Source organism: Ctenopharyngodon idella, chromosome 15, assembly GCF_019924925.1.
Source record: "Ctenopharyngodon idella isolate HZGC_01 chromosome 15, HZGC01, whole genome shotgun sequence".
Taxonomy (NCBI): Eukaryota; Metazoa; Chordata; class Actinopteri; order Cypriniformes; family Xenocyprididae; genus Ctenopharyngodon; species Ctenopharyngodon idella.
In genome coordinates this window covers 24,142,693-24,158,252 of record NC_067234.1, presented here as the reverse complement: position 1 = coordinate 24,158,252, position 15,560 = coordinate 24,142,693, and the positions used below count along the sequence as shown (strand labels likewise).

The window sequence follows — 15,560 nt, the reverse complement described above, 5'->3', positions numbered from 1 at the left end:
ACAAATGTAGCCTACATCTAATTAGCATTCCTTTCCAAGTAGTAGGCTACAGTATATGGTTGTGAAGTGCTGTAGTATTTTTATTTATTTTACTTGTGTTTATTTGATATTTTCGTGTATTTATTTTGCACATACATCATATAATGCACTCCAACCTGAATTATAACGATTCATACACATCTTCGTCACTCGTAGACACACCATCGAAAAACTGCAGTGAACAGAGCGGCCTTCAGTCATACTGTGCAGCAGGGGGCGCTAATGTGTTTTCATGAGCTGTGAGTAAGAAGACATAGGAGTTCAAACACTCATGTAAACCAACTAACAACTTGTAAACAAGATGAAATAAGGTCTTCTGCGCCATTAATATGACTTATTAATATTCTGCTGAGCTTTTAGAAATCGTTTCAAGAGCTGAAATATCCTTTCGAGCAACATTAAGAAGTAGATAAATAGCACATGAACGGTAAGACATGTCAAAAGTAGAGAAAAGCAGTGAAACGGCGCATCATGAATCAAAAAAGCTGCCTATTTATCAACACAAAGACAAACTCATTCAGGCTGTGAAGGAAAACACCTTCCTGATCGTGACGGGTGAAACTGGCAGCGGAAAAACAACTCAGCTCCCTCAGTACTTGTACAAAGCAGGTATGTATGCTCATAATCGCTAATGAACTGGAATGGACATGCATGTTCATTTACTGTGTATTGGATTTGCAGCAGGATCTATCATTCCTCTTCAGGATGCCTCTGTTTCTGTTCAGGTCTTTGCAGGAAGGGCAAGATTGGTGTGACTCAGCCCAGGAGGGTTGCAGCCATCACTGTAGCCCAGCGGGTGTCTCAAGAGATGGGGGTCAGGCTGGGTGAGGAGGTGGGCTACCAAGTGCGCTTTGATGACTGCTCAACCAAGGTAGGAGATAACAAACACATGTTAACACTATGTTACCAATATGCGTTATCACACATGTTAACACTATGCAGAAATCTCAAGAATATACACTACCGTTCAAATGTTTGGGGTCAGTAAGATTGTTTTCGTGGAAGAGATTAATACTTATATTCAGCAAGGATGCATTAAATTGATCAAAAATAACTGTAAAGACATTTATAATGTCACAAAAGATTTCTGTTTCAAATAAATGCTGTTCTTTTGAACTTTCTACTCCTAAAATCCCCCCCCCAAAAAGTATCATGGTTTCCACAAAATATTAAGCAGTGCAACTGTTTACACTTTATTTTAAGGTGACGTGGTTACATTGCACTCACTAAAATAAGTACTAAGTTATATTAATTAACTACACGTACTTAAAGTTAAGGTTTGGTTTAGGGTAAGTTACTCGTAATTATGCATAATTTACTGTTATTATTATTATAGTAAGTAGATGTAACGTGCAGTAACTACGTCACCCTAAAATTAAGTGTTACCTGTTTCTTGAGCAGAAAATCAGCATTTTAGAATAATTTCTGAAGGATCATGTGACACTGAAGACTGGAGTAATGATGCTGAAAATTCAGTGTTGCCATCAAGAATAAATTATATTTTAAAATATAATAAAATAGATTAAAAAAAAAAAATGCCTAATGTTGCCCTATATTTATTTTTACTGTACTGAACCCAAACTTTCGAACAGTGGTGTACATCACGAATATCATTATATTTAATATTGATTTATATATACATATATATATATATATATATATAATATATATAAATTTGTTACTGGTGCTCTGATTTTAAATTAAAATCTGCGTAATATAAAGAAAGTACAAAAAAATATGACCACAATTCTTTAGGATATTTAATGTTGTTTTTTTTTTTAAATAATTTTTTTCACATTGTGGTATTGTTAAAAACTTTAATGGAACGAACATTTTTTACTTTATTTTATTTGTTTTTATTTTATCAAGAGATTTACAAATTTTATGATTTTTAGGCAGCAGCTAAATAAGGTAGCTGCTCTTTAGGATAGCAAGAAATATCATCTTTACACCAAGTGCAAGTACTGAAAAATGCTTAGTTTTCACACAAAGTAAATTAAAACAATATAGTATTTGTATTTTTAATGTACATGGTCTTGGTTTGTGAAAATAGCCTCAACCAACAAGGTATTTGTAGTTGATGTAATTAATTAGTGTCATTTTTAACAAGTTGGTATTATTTTGTTTTCTATCAGGACACTGTGGTTAAATACATGACAGATGGCTGTATGCTGAGGGAGATTCTTGCAGACCCCAGTTTAACACTGTACAGCATTGTGATTCTGGATGAAGTCCATGAGAGGAGCCTGAATACAGTATGTGGACTTTTTATGTGCACTTTGTGCTTTTACTTGGGAAATTAGTACAATCGTCAGAAGGTGAATTTTTTTAAAAATATATTGGTCTTTTTTATAGTTTTCACGGTAACACTTTATTTTAAGGTGACGTAGTTACACGTTACTACTTGTACTTACTATGTAATAACAGTAAATTATGCATAATTACAAGTACCTAACCCTAACTGTAACTTTATAGTAAGTACATGTTGTTAATTAATATTACTCAGTACTTATTGGAGTAAGTACATTGTAAGTACGTCACCTTAAAATAAAGTGTAACCGTTTTCACTTACAAAAACAGCAATGCAGTGGTACCATGGTACAGTGATTGTATCAGACTGAAATAACATAGTACTCCAATGTACTTAAAATAATACTATGGCATTCCATGATACAATCGTACTTTAGTATTTATTGCTAGTTGCAGCTTCATAATAAGCAAAAGATATTTCTCAAAATCTTTAATAAAATTGTTTGTTTTGCAGGATGTTTTGCTTGGGTTACTCAAGAAGACCCTGTTAAAAGGGTCCCGTGGCCGCAAAACACCCCTCAAAGTGATTGTGATGTCGGCAACATTAGAAACGGAAAAGCTCAGCTCTTTTTATGGACACTGTCCCATATTTGCGATTCCTGGGCGTACATATCCGGTGAAGGAGAAATTCTGTAATCTGATTGGTCCAAAAGACAAAGAGAGTTCTGTCTATGTCAAAGAGGTGTGTTGCGACCATATACGTTATTATGAACTTTATTACAAATTGTCTGTTTGCAAGGAAACTCTATGTTTGAAACCTTTTAGAATCTTCACAGGCTGTAAATGTGTTGTGTTTGTGATTAATAGGTTGTAAAGGTGGCTTTAGATGTGCACACAAATGAAGCAGCCGGTGATATTTTGGTCTTCTTGACTGGTAAGCTCAGCGGAGATGTACACTATTGTTTAAAAGTTTGGAAAGAAAGAAAAGAAATTAATACTTTTATTCAGCAAAGATGCATGAAATTGTTTAAAATTGACAGTAGGAGATAATATATATTAAATATAAAATATAATGTTATAAACTATTTCTATTTCAAATAAATGCTGTTCTTTCTAAATTTCTATTCATAAAGAATCCTGAAAATAAATATATCATGGTTTCTACTTCCACAAAAACATTAAACTGTTTTCAACATTGATAATAATAAAAGTTTCTTGAGCAGTAAATCAGCATATTAGAACGATTTCTTATAGATCATGTGACACTGAAGACTGGAGTAATGATGCTGAAAATTCAGCTTTGCATTACATTTTAAAATATATTTACATAGAAAACAGTTATTTTAAAATGTAAAAAGATTTCACAATATTACTGTTTTTACCATATTTTTGATCAAATAAATGCAGCCTTGGTGAGCTAAAGGCCCTGGTATACTTCAAGCAAAATCTGGTGTGACGTCATTTTGAACAAAATCAGCCAAGTTCATTTTGTGTTCGTTTCGGGAGTTCGAAACATCTTGCCAAAGCGAACTTTCTGGAAAAGTTAACTCGGCTGGTAAACACCTTTGAACTGCCATTGGTCTGTGGTGATACATAATAGGTAGTTGTGGCTATAAGGCTCCGCCTTCTTTGATGTGGAAATCTTCTCCAGTTCATTTCTTCTGTTCAGTCCCTCGAGGTCGGACATCCGCGAGTAAAAACATGAATGCACTGGAGAGCTGTTTTATAGTAGAAAATGAAGTTGTAATTCTAATTAAAAAACATACTGACACTATTTTTTCATGTTTAATACTTTAAAGCTGCTTGCTTTTAAACAATCTATTGTATAAAGTGACGTGACTTTACTGGAGTGCTGAGTTGCAGAGCTCGTGCAAACATCCACATCGTTATGATAAGATGATTTCTTAACTACTGTTTTCTCACCGCTGTCATTGTTGTGTTTATTTTGTTATTGAAAGGAAAGCGTGGAGCACACATTAACATATTCATCTAAATGGCGCTCTCATCAGTGTGTGCTCATGTATTTACATTTTTGTTTTTTTTACCCCAAAGCCAAGAACAAAAAAGAACTTTGCTATGAGTATATCGGGGCCTTAAGAGACTTCTTTCAAAAACATTAAAAAATCTTACCCACTTCAAAAGTTTGAATGGTAGTGTACAGTGTTTATTTAAGAGTATTTATGATATTTCCAATTTTCCTCTTTAGTTTGTAGCTTTGTGCTTGTGTTTTGAACAGGACAATCTGAAATCGAGAAAGCCTGTGATTTGCTTTTTGAGAAGGCTGAGGTCTTAGACTACCGTTACGATGTCCATGACCGAACTGTTGAAGGGCTTCTCATCCTACCTTTGTATGGATCCATGCCAACAGGTTAGCCTGTCTTAAGATTGGTGTATATATATATATACACACACACACACACACACACACACACACACACACACACACACACACACAGTCAAACAAAAAATTATTCAGACACCTTGAACATTTCATTCATTATTAAAGTTTATTCACTATAGTTTAAAAAATGGTAATAAAATATGACAAAATCTCAGAGTTAAACTGTGTTAGAAAAAATGAATCTTAATTATGTCAGATAACACTTAAGCAAAACATGGTCAGGTCAAAGTGTCTGAATAATTTTTGGTTCCAAATTTTTATCAATTTTACTGGTAGTCCACTGTATGAAGAATTTTAGGGTATAATATGTCACAGTTTACTTTATTTTTCTATCCTCACTTACATAAATGAACTATAGTGTCCTGCACCCACTAGTAAAATTTTTGGTTTTACTATATATATATATATATATGTAATTTTTTTTTTTTTTTTTACAGATCAGCAAAGGCAAATATTTCAGCCTGCGCCAAAAGGTGTGAGGAAGTGTGTGGTAGCGACGAATATTGCTGCAACTTCACTCACTATTGATGGAATCAGGTAGAAACAGTATCACACAAGCATCAGTTACAAAACAGCAGAAATCAAAAATCGCATGATTGTGCTCAGAGGAAATATTGCAATTTTATTTAAGTTTAACATTTCTTTATGTTGTGTTATAGATATATCGTTGACAGTGGATTTGTGAAACAACTAAACCACAACTCAAGGGTTGGATTGGATATTTTGGAAGTGGTACCAATTTCAAAGTGTGTGACCTGGAAATAATTCTACAATTTAGATTTTTTTTTTAATTAATATATATATATATTTTATTATATTTAATTAATTATTTAATTTGTTTATTCGTTTTATTATCTTTTATTAGTAGTATAATTGTTTCATTATTTTTTTGCCATAAATATAGTTTTTGATGTTGATATCATATGATGATTACGAATAAATGAAATTAATTAATTCATTTCTAAGTGAGTGTGGGTTATGTTACATGTAAAAAGCTGTTTAGTGGGGTATTGACTAGTTTGTCCGAATAATGTAAAGCAGTTCCATTTGGTTCCACTTTTATTTTATTCTGATGATGTTTCCACACAGAAGCGAGGCTCAGCAGAGAGCGGGCAGAGCTGGACGAACATCTGCAGGAAAATGCTTCAGGATTTACAGCAAAGACTTCTGGGACACATGCATGCCAGAGTACACCATTCCAGAAATTCAACGGACCAGTCTTACATCTGTCATTCTCACACTGAAATGTCTCGGTGTCCATGATGTGATTAGGTATCGCCGGGCTGCACTGTTATGTTTAATTTAATCAGTTTCTTTATAATTTAAATTTTTAACACTTTCTCTTTATTTGTTTTTCCCAATTATGGTATATTTAGATTTCCTTACCTTGACTGTCCAGAGGAGCGGTTTATCCTGACCGCTCTGAAGCAGCTCTATCAGTATGATGCCATTGACAGGTGAAGTGATATTCTCCCACAAACTCTTGCCTGTTATATAAGTACATTGCAAGAAACCGCTGAGACAGTAGAATATAGCCGACAGCATTTTTCCAGAAGTTCATCCTGACCCCAGTACTGCTGATATTCACATTACATGTCATTACTGTTTATTGTTCATATATGTGTCCTGTAATAAAAATTAAATTCAATGCTAATATCAGCTTTTTGTTGCAGGAGAGGTCAAGTGACCAGACTGGGGAGGTTGATGGTGGAGTTCCCTCTTCCTCCAAATCTTACTCGTGCTCTACTCAAAGCTGCCGCTCTCGGGTGTGAGGACATAATGCTGCCCGTAGCCGCCATGCTGTCAGTAGAGAATATCTTCATTCGACCAGGTAATAATTTCTGTATGTTATCATAAATGTCTGTCACTTAAAATTCATGTTTTAGATTTTTTTGATTTTGATTTCACAACATTATAATGTATAGTAGGCGATATATACAGATTTTCACCATAAGTTATATGGTAATTCATACTTTCCCCCCAATAATAATGATATTTTAGAGTAAAATTAAATGTTCTGTCCAATTAAATCTAATATCGTCTAATTAGATAATTCCAATGTTGCCTTTTTTTAGGTAAACCAGAAGGACAAAAGGAAGCAGAGATCCGACACAAAGAGATAGCAGCATCTGCTGGTGGCTCCAATGATTTCCTCATGCTTCTCTGTGTCTTTGAGAAGTGCAGAGCAAGGTAGACCATAAAGTTTGAACAAATGACTTAATAAATACATAACTCTTTATGAAAATCATGTGACATGTTGGTATTGATTCTTACTTTCGTTCTTCTAATAGCGACCATCCGTCTGCATGGTGCAAAGAGAACTGGATCCATTGGCGAGCAGTGAAGTCAGCCTTCAGCGTTGAGACACAGCTAAGAGAGATTCTTCTACGCCTGAAGCAGGTAATTCAGATTTTCTCTACAACAGTATTTGCTTTTACTTTCATTATTTGAATTCTTACGACTTGTTCTTTGACTGTTTATGTAGCAGAAAGACTTTCCACATGAGACGTTTGAGGGCAGTAGAAGTGAACTGCTGCGCCAGTGCCTTTGCCTGGGTTATTTCACCAATGTAGCCAGGCGGTGAGCTCCACATTGCCATTTTATTACATAAAATGTATTTATTAAAGCCAGTATTAAAGCTGTTCTGTTTTCCTCAGATCCGTTGGGAAATCATTCTGCACCATGGACGGACATGGATCTAGCATTATCATTCACCCTTCATCGTGTGTAAGGAATTAAATCCATCCAAAAGTTCATTCAAAAATGAAAATTCTGTCATTATTTACTCACATTAAAGGGGAACTATTATGCTACTACTTTTCACAAGATGTAATATAAGTCTCTGTTGTCCCCAGAATGTGTCTGTGAAGTTTCAGCTCAAAATACCCCACAGATCTTTTATTATAGCTTGTCAAATTTGCCCCTATTTGGGTGTGAGCAAAAAAATGCGCCATTTTTGTTTGTGTCCCTTTAAGTGCAAATTAGCTGCTGCCCCCGGCCCCCTTTCCAGAAGAGGGCGGTGCTTTAGATACTCAACAACAAAACTGGAGAATATCACGCATCCAAAATGTCAGAAATGGTCAGTAACGTATTCCTTACATGTTCGATCCGGAGTCAGACACTGATGGAGAAACTCGGGAAGAAGTTTTTGCGCAAATATATAACACTTTGCCGACTTTCTTCAGCACATTTCCTTCATATATGACATTCATCCACTGTGTCCTCAGTGGCTCAGATGCCGAGAGTCTACGAAGACTCTTATGTTCGTTGGTACATCCAACAACAGAACATTTGTAATGTTTTTTGGCACAGACATTGTACATTTCCAGTTGCTACAGCGATGAAACAGAAATGGCGGACTGCTGCGGCTTTCTCAGGGCAGTATCTATGCTAATAGGGCAGATCATCACCAGTCATGGGCGGGGCTTCCCTAGTAGGGAGAAAACTGGAACCATGCATTTGGAGAGTCTGTTTATGATTTATGGGGATTATAAAAAAAGAAAAAAAAAAAGGAGTAGGTGGATTTTTACCATTATAGACTGGTTGTTTACATGCACTGTGGACACACATCTGTGTTCAAACACCTTATAAAAGTGAATTTTTGCATAATAGGTCCCCTTTAATGTAATTTCTAAGCCTGTTTTCATTTCTGTGTGATTATTTTAACCAAACCACTTTAACTTCTTGTATTCAGCTCTTTGGTCAAGAATTGCAGCTGGATTGGATCATCTTCCATGACGTGTTGGTCACCTCACGGGTGTACGTGAGAACAGTTTGCCCCATCCGTTACGAGTGGGTGCAGGACCTGTTGCCAAAGCTGCATGAAATCGATGTCTTTGAGTTGAGTAGTGTCGCAAGGGAAGAAGTAACTGATGAAGAAATGGTCCAATGGGAAAAGAAAGAGGCAGCAAAAAGACAAGCAGGTGCGTTTGAAAACGCTGAGCTACATTTCGACTGTGTCATATATTTGTAACACTTTTTTTTTTTTTTGTTTAAATAGAGGCCACAGAGGATGCGGCAAAGAAACTGGAAAAGAGAAATGATGAAAGCTCAATCACAGAGGCTCGTGCTCGCTACTTGGAGCGGAAACAGCATCGGCTACAAAGAAAGGGTACATGAGAGGATCAGAATTTCACCACAGATTCTGCAGCTGCTGAATAGAAATATGAAAGACTTTATAATCTCAGATTTCAGAACATAATCCTGGTTTACTGCCGCAGCACTCTGGTATTGTGGATTTTGATATGGCTCTTGAGTCACAATGTGTAATAAACACATATTTTAAATCTTTTACGTAAATAAATAGTTTTTTTAAATACTTTTTTTATATTGGGTGTTGTTTTATTACATCTTTAGAATGCAGACAAAAAGATTTTAAAACAGTCCTGCATTCCTGTATCCACAGCACACTAAAGATAAACATTTCAATGACTGGAACCGTTGTAGTTGTTGAGTTGTGACACTGAAATGGGCAGTATGTTAGGTAATATCATATCTCTATAATCACTATATTGAAATCAGTGAGTGGAAATCAAGCCTGTAGTGAATGTTGTAAAGAGAATACTCAACTTTCACAGTTTGCTTTATGTAACAAAAACATTTAGTTTGTAATACAAATGTATAAATAAGTAATAGAAATTAATATTTTGAATTCAAGTGCAGTTATTTGGGTTTATTGTTCACATTGAATTCTTTGGTTTGTTTACACTACTTCTATGTTGTTGTTGTTGTTTACGACTTCAATTCCGACTTTCGACAAACTTGGAGGAATGAGTTTCTCAGGTGCACTTGAAGGCTGTATTACGCTCCTTCACAACCCGCAACAAAAAATTTAAATGCCTGCGATACTCACTAAACGATTCAGTGAAGGATTCATTCATTTAAAAGATTCGTTCAAAAACAACGATTCGTTCTCGAACGCACCACCACACTAGAGCGCAGCCGGAACTGACGTACATAGAATATGAAGAACTGAATGATGTGGCAAAAATGAAACGAATTATTTAACATTTACTAGACTACTCATACCGGCGCTTATAAATCAAATCTAAAATATTAAATGCCCAAACGCTTACATACACCAAATTAGAGCTTCGCTCGTCTCTCACTTGATTAGAAAAACCGCTAAAATCGCGAATGTCCTTCCGCCGCAAAGTCCGCGCTGCTGCTTCCGGATTGTCAGTCTGAGCTGTTTCCGCCGCCATTGCGGGTCTGAGCGAGTCCCATCCGTGCAGAGAGGGGAGGAAAAAAACATCAACCATCTGGCGGATTGGCTTGACACGACGAAAACACGACATTTTCATTCTCTGTCTAATATAACCAGCAGTCCTGCATTTGATCTGTTTTGAATCGAGGGTGTCCGCGGAGAGGAGGTCGTCGCTCGCTAAAGCTAGTGAGAAATTTTGCGAGGAGTCCGGCCGGGAGGATTGAGAACAGAAAGCCCAAACCATGGCTCAGATCCTTCCTATCCGCTTCCAGGAGCACCTGCAGGTGGGTTTTTACTACAGTTAAATATTAACATATTAATAATCAGTAGCTCTGCTGTAACAGGGGTGACAGTGCTTGTTAGCTTTAGCGCTAGCTCAATGAATGACCTCCCATCCATTTCAATGGCTGTGTCTCAAAAATTCGCGAGCTGCCGAGCAACATCTTTGAACATTTCAATTAAATTCGCCAGTAATTCTAAAAAAATACTGTATGTTAGAAACAAAAGTTCGAACCCACAATTAAGACCCTGAAAATACTAATGTTCAAATCCAACGAGTTTGTGGTACTCAAAATATGCAGTCTGGATAGGCAGGTCACTAGGTTTTTAGACACAGCCTATGCAGGTGGATGCAGTGATCGGTGAAAGGATTAAACCAGCTTTATAAAGCGGCATACATGCTGTGATTTATTGTCGCAAATGTGTCGGTTGAATTAAACCTGACTCGGATCGTCCACGTTTACCGCTCATAAACGTTTCTTGACGATAGTTAACACGAAAATTAAAATTCTGTCATCGTTTATTTACCCTTAAAAACACATATATAAGACGTTGGGCAAAAATGACGTAAAATTGTACGTAAATAAAGCTGAGTATTTTGACAGATTCCACGAATCGATTCCGATTCAGAAGATCTTGTTTCGGTTCAATATCGATTCGTTTGGTTATATATTAGGCCATAGTAAACTCCCATAAAATAAATCTTTGACCTTTCGGATAATGTATATAGATGGTGTTTATCAATATTGATATATATATTTAAAAGATTTGAGTGCTATCTCATAGATATTTGTTGCTTAACTGGCTTGATTTGAGTCATTAAAGTTTATTGTGTCATTGCACAGGTGCATCTCAGTGGGGGAGGATGAAATTGTGCCCATAGTTCCTTTTTTTTTAAAATCGCAAACCCCAAATAAACATTGAAATAAACTTGCAGCAGACACATTTATGACATGTGTATTAAAAATAAAGTAAAGGTGGACAGCATTTTGATGCATTTTAGTGCCAAAAATGCTGTGTAGGTAGGCAGTTCACTAGGTTTTGAGACACACCCTTAGTTTATAAAGGCTTCCAAATCACATGAATAGTAGAAAATGCAAGTACTGTATCTAACATTGATAAATATTGTCTGTCCACCTCTTACAGCTCCAGAACCTGGGCATAAACCCAGCAAATATCGGGTTTAGCACCCTCACGATGGAGTCAGATAAGTTCATCTGCATTCGGGAAAAGGTGGGCGAACAGGCCCAGGTTGTGATCATTGACATGAGCGATCCCAATACGCCCATCCGCAGGCCCATCTCTGCAGACAGTGCCATCATGAACCCAGCCAGCAAAGTCATTGCTCTTAAAGGTAAGACACAGGGTTGTTGAAGACATTTAAAAAAAAAATGGGGGGACACGTTAAGGCATGGATTTTTGAAATGTAATGATAATTTTGGGGATGATACAGAAATTTCCTGCAACCCCCTCCCACCCACTGAATAGATAACATGATTACACCTTTGGCTGACTGTGTTTCTCATCAAGACAGTTTAGTGTAACATAGTGTATTACTTTTGTCTTGTCAAATGACATGGTTATTGTAAAATACCCTCCATATTTCCAACAAATATGTCCTCAGCCATCTCTGTCTCATTACGTATTAACTTCTTGCTGTAATTTTTTAGTTAAGAATAGCCTTTAAAATGCTCATTGGAAATGTCTTGCCGTCATAAATGCTTTGTCTGTTCTTGCTTGTTTTTGTTCTTCTTTATTTTTTGTTTCTTACTGCTTTCTTATGTTTGCAGACGGTGAGTTCAATTTCATCTATCCTGAGTTGTGGGATTTTGAATTGTGAAATGTGGGGTCAATCTGAATGCATTTGATGTTGAATGATAGGTTAGCCATATAAGGAGGGGGTCGGGATTGTGTAAAATGCATGTAACATGCGACAGCCTGTTTTCCTATTGTTTAGCATAAAATTAAATCAATTTTGTTGTTGTTAGTCGAAACAACAATATTCAGCTGAGCTCTTTAATTTTTTTATTTTGTTTTGGCACTTGTCAGACTACTGTTAATGCAATGCAAAGGTCTACTATGTCTGTAAACTGATAGATTTTCAAGGAAACTTTCTAGATATATTTACTCTGCAAGTCAACTGTAAGTGGATTATGACCTTGAAAATAGCAAGATCCCAATAAATACTGAATATTGTAAGATTGTCTTTTAGTTGCAGTTCTGATTTGTACATAATTATAATGATTTTGGAAATCTTGTGTATGGCCATCAGAGGCTATAACATATACACTACTGTTCAAACGTTTGGGGTCAGTAAGATTTTTTTGTTTTGAAAGGAAGAAATTAATACTTGCATTCAGCAAGAATGCATTAAATTGGTCAAAAGTGACAGTAAAGACATTTATAATGTTACAAATGATTTCTATTTCAAATAAATTGTTCTTTTGATTTTTCTATTCATTAAAGAATCCTGAAAAAGTGTCACAGTTTTCACAAAAAGATAATGCAATATAACTTTTTTTAACATTAATAATAATGTAAAAAGCATATTAGAATGATTTCTGAAGGATGTGACACTGAATAATGGAGTAAAAAAAAAAAAAATTCAGTTTTTCCATCACAGGAATAAATTAGATTTTAAAATATACTAAAATAAAAAATGGTTACTTCAAAATTTAATTTCCCAATATTACTGTTTTTACTGTATTTGTGATCAAATAAATGCAGCCTTGGTGAGCAGAAGAGACTTTTGAACTGTAGTGTGTGTGTGTGTGTGTATATATTATATATATATATATATATATATATATATGTATTATAAAAACTGAATCCCACTGAACACAGAAATTTAACTTTAGCTTTAGGTTTATATAATACACATTTATTTCACAGTAATGTTTCCCCCCTCATGACATAATTGCTTACCAGGCCAGATGTAGTGAAAAAAAAAAATGTAATTGCTAACAATGGTTCACAAAAAATAGATAAAATATACAGTGACCCCCAAAATATTTGGACACTTAAAATCACTTTTTAAACGTTTTTACTGATCAGATCTGATTTGTTAAAACAGTTCCATTCTCCGCAAAACGAATATAAATCCGTTCTTTAATTCCCGCGCTATATGCAAATTTAATATCACAGTTCACGTCAACGGACGCAACAGATATGCGCTGCATTTTATTTATCATCAGCTAATTTCTACATCAAAGACCGCAATAGGAGAGAGCGGCATCAGCACTGGTAAGATCATTAAGTTTTACTACTTTTAATGAAGATGATTGTGTTTTGACCGTCTTACTTTCAGTTTCATTTGCGGCAATTTGCGCGTTGGCTTTCTGAAGAGATACTCGGCTCATCTGCAGCGATGCTTGTTGGAGTAGCGCTGTCATATCTGACTATAACGTGTCATATAGCCTAAAACATGCTCTCACATGTTTGTTTTTAACCTTTTGGGAGGAATAAAATTTACATATGTGGTAATCCAGATGCATTTACACTTGTCTAGTTTCATCTGGAGTGTGTCACAAACCACCTCCTGAAGTGGTTTGAGTGATCGTATTTAAATCAGTTTTGAAAGCGGAGGGCATTTACACCTGGTCTTTTCGTAATCGGATAGATATCCAATAAGAGAAAACGCATGACCAGGTGTAAACAGGCTCTAAATGTCACATTAGATAAATGTATCAAATCAAGTGGCATCTGCAAACAAATCATACTTTAGCCTTTCTCAGACATAACTTTGATTTTTAGTGTATTTAAATCCCCATAATTTCCACTGACAATTGACAACCAGGATGTGTCCACATACTTTTCGTCTTAATTTTAACAACTTATTTATTATGATTCTTTTTTTTCTTTAAAAATAAATTCTATACCATTTTCATGTTAATATTTTTGCAGTGAGATTTATACATTAAGTGTGGCTTTAAGTGTCCTAATGCATTTTGGGGCCACTGTATCTCTATAAAAAAATAATAATGATCTACAGATTTAGCTAATTGTGGTCCACATTTTAGAAGAGAAAAGGCTTTAAACATGTTTATACATGTTTAACAAATTGTATTTCCCACATACTTGAGGTGAGGTGATAATTCATGTTATTGCAGATGGGAATAACATTATGCTTTTTGAGTTTTTCCCTTTAAACAGTCTGCATTGCATTCTTTGAGTAGAGACAGAGTTGTTTACTAATTAATAATTGATAAGCGTACTAGGTTTAGAACATCACTAAAAATTGTCAAACTAAGTGCAGATCAAAACTCGGCTTGATGTTTGTAAATGTTTGCAGTGTTTGTCTTATAGTTGTTCTTTTTGCATTGTAACTGCTTTGTCATGTTTTCCATATTTGTCTTTACTTTACAATTACAATTTAACATACACATCATGTTATTAGCATTACGCTTGATGTCTGTATGTTAACTAATTTAAATCACACCATTCATGAACTAGAAAAAAAATATTGCAGTTTTATTCAAATGACCTTTGTTCCTGAATTTCAGCGGCAAAAACCCTTCAGATTTTCAACATTGAAATGAAGAGCAAGATGAAAGCCCACACCATGACCGAGGACGTTACATTTTGGAAGTGGATCTCTCTCAATACCGTAGCACTTGTGACAGACAATGCGGTCTATCACTGGAGTATGGAAGGAGACTCGCAACCCATCAAAGTCTTTGACCGGCATTCCAGTTTAGCAGGCTGTCAAATTATTAACTATCGCACTGATGCCAAACAAAAATGGCTACTTCTCATTGGAATTTCAGCACAGGTACAAATAACAAATATTTTGTGGATTTAAATTCTTATCCATGCGCAGTAACCTGCATGTCATTGTGGTTGTCGTTTTCCTGCTGAAATGCCTTTTTTAAACCCTTTTCTGTCAGCAAAACCGTGTTGTGGGCGCAATGCAACTTTACTCAGTGGACAGAAAGGTGTCGCAGCCAATTGAAGGCCATGCTGCTGGATTTGCTCAGTTTAAAATGGAGGGAAATGCTGAGGAATCCACACTTTTCTGCTTTGCTGTTCGGGGACAAGCTGGAGGAAAGGTCTGGTTATTCTTCATAATGAATGTCAATATTGAAATAACGCTAATTATGTTTAAATTACTGTAAATTTAATGCCACTCTTGTATTTTTTTTTTTCCCCTTGTAGTTGCACATTATTGAGGTTGGAACACCTCCAACTGGTAATCAACCTTTTCCAAAGAAAGCAGTTGATGTATTTTTCCCTCCAGAAGCCCAGAATGATTTTCCAGTTGCCATGCAGGTATACATAGTTTTAGGAATATTATTTAATGAATATTATTTAAATTTGTCTTTTGGGACAGTTAGGTTAAACCACACAATTTCTATGACCAATAGAACTACAACCCAACTCAGAGAA

General features: G+C 35.5%; 2 protein-coding genes across 4 annotated transcripts in view; both read left to right on the top strand.

Annotated features, from left to right (window-relative positions):
* The first annotated feature begins 204 nt into the window (after positions 1–204).
* On the top strand, positions 205–9,008 carry dhx40 (DEAH (Asp-Glu-Ala-His) box polypeptide 40). Of its 2 annotated transcripts, none has more exons than XM_051863744.1 (17): positions 205–648; positions 765–910; positions 2,175–2,294; positions 2,804–3,031; positions 3,157–3,223; positions 4,526–4,657; positions 5,128–5,227; positions 5,350–5,436; positions 5,780–5,962; positions 6,067–6,147; positions 6,364–6,521; positions 6,766–6,880; positions 6,982–7,090; positions 7,179–7,270; positions 7,348–7,417; positions 8,385–8,613; positions 8,691–9,008. In XM_051863744.1, the coding sequence occupies exons 1-17, from the start codon at positions 474–476 to the stop codon at positions 8,807–8,809; spliced, it is 2,211 nt and encodes a 736-aa protein (XP_051719704.1). In that variant the 5' UTR covers positions 205–473; the 3' UTR covers positions 8,810–9,008. The 2 variants fall into 2 exon arrangements, with proteins under 2 accessions (XP_051719704.1, XP_051719702.1); XM_051863742.1 differs by having other exon boundaries at positions 206–648; positions 7,176–7,270.
* Positions 9,009–9,630: 622 nt separating this feature from the next.
* cltcb (clathrin, heavy chain b (Hc)) overlaps positions 9,631–15,560 on the top strand; it is a 28,725-nt gene continuing 22,795 nt past the window's right edge. Inside the window, exons 1-5 of one of the 2 annotated variants that reach the window (XM_051863740.1) lie at positions 9,631–10,180; positions 11,322–11,529; positions 14,678–14,946; positions 15,062–15,223; positions 15,330–15,443. In XM_051863740.1, the coding sequence (XP_051719700.1) occupies positions 10,139–10,180; positions 11,322–11,529; positions 14,678–14,946; positions 15,062–15,223; positions 15,330–15,443 (795 nt within the window). In that variant the 5' untranslated portion in view covers positions 9,631–10,138. The remainder of the gene's footprint in view (positions 10,181–11,321; positions 11,530–14,677; positions 14,947–15,061; positions 15,224–15,329; positions 15,444–15,560) is intronic. The other variant, XM_051863741.1, reaches the window with a different exon arrangement.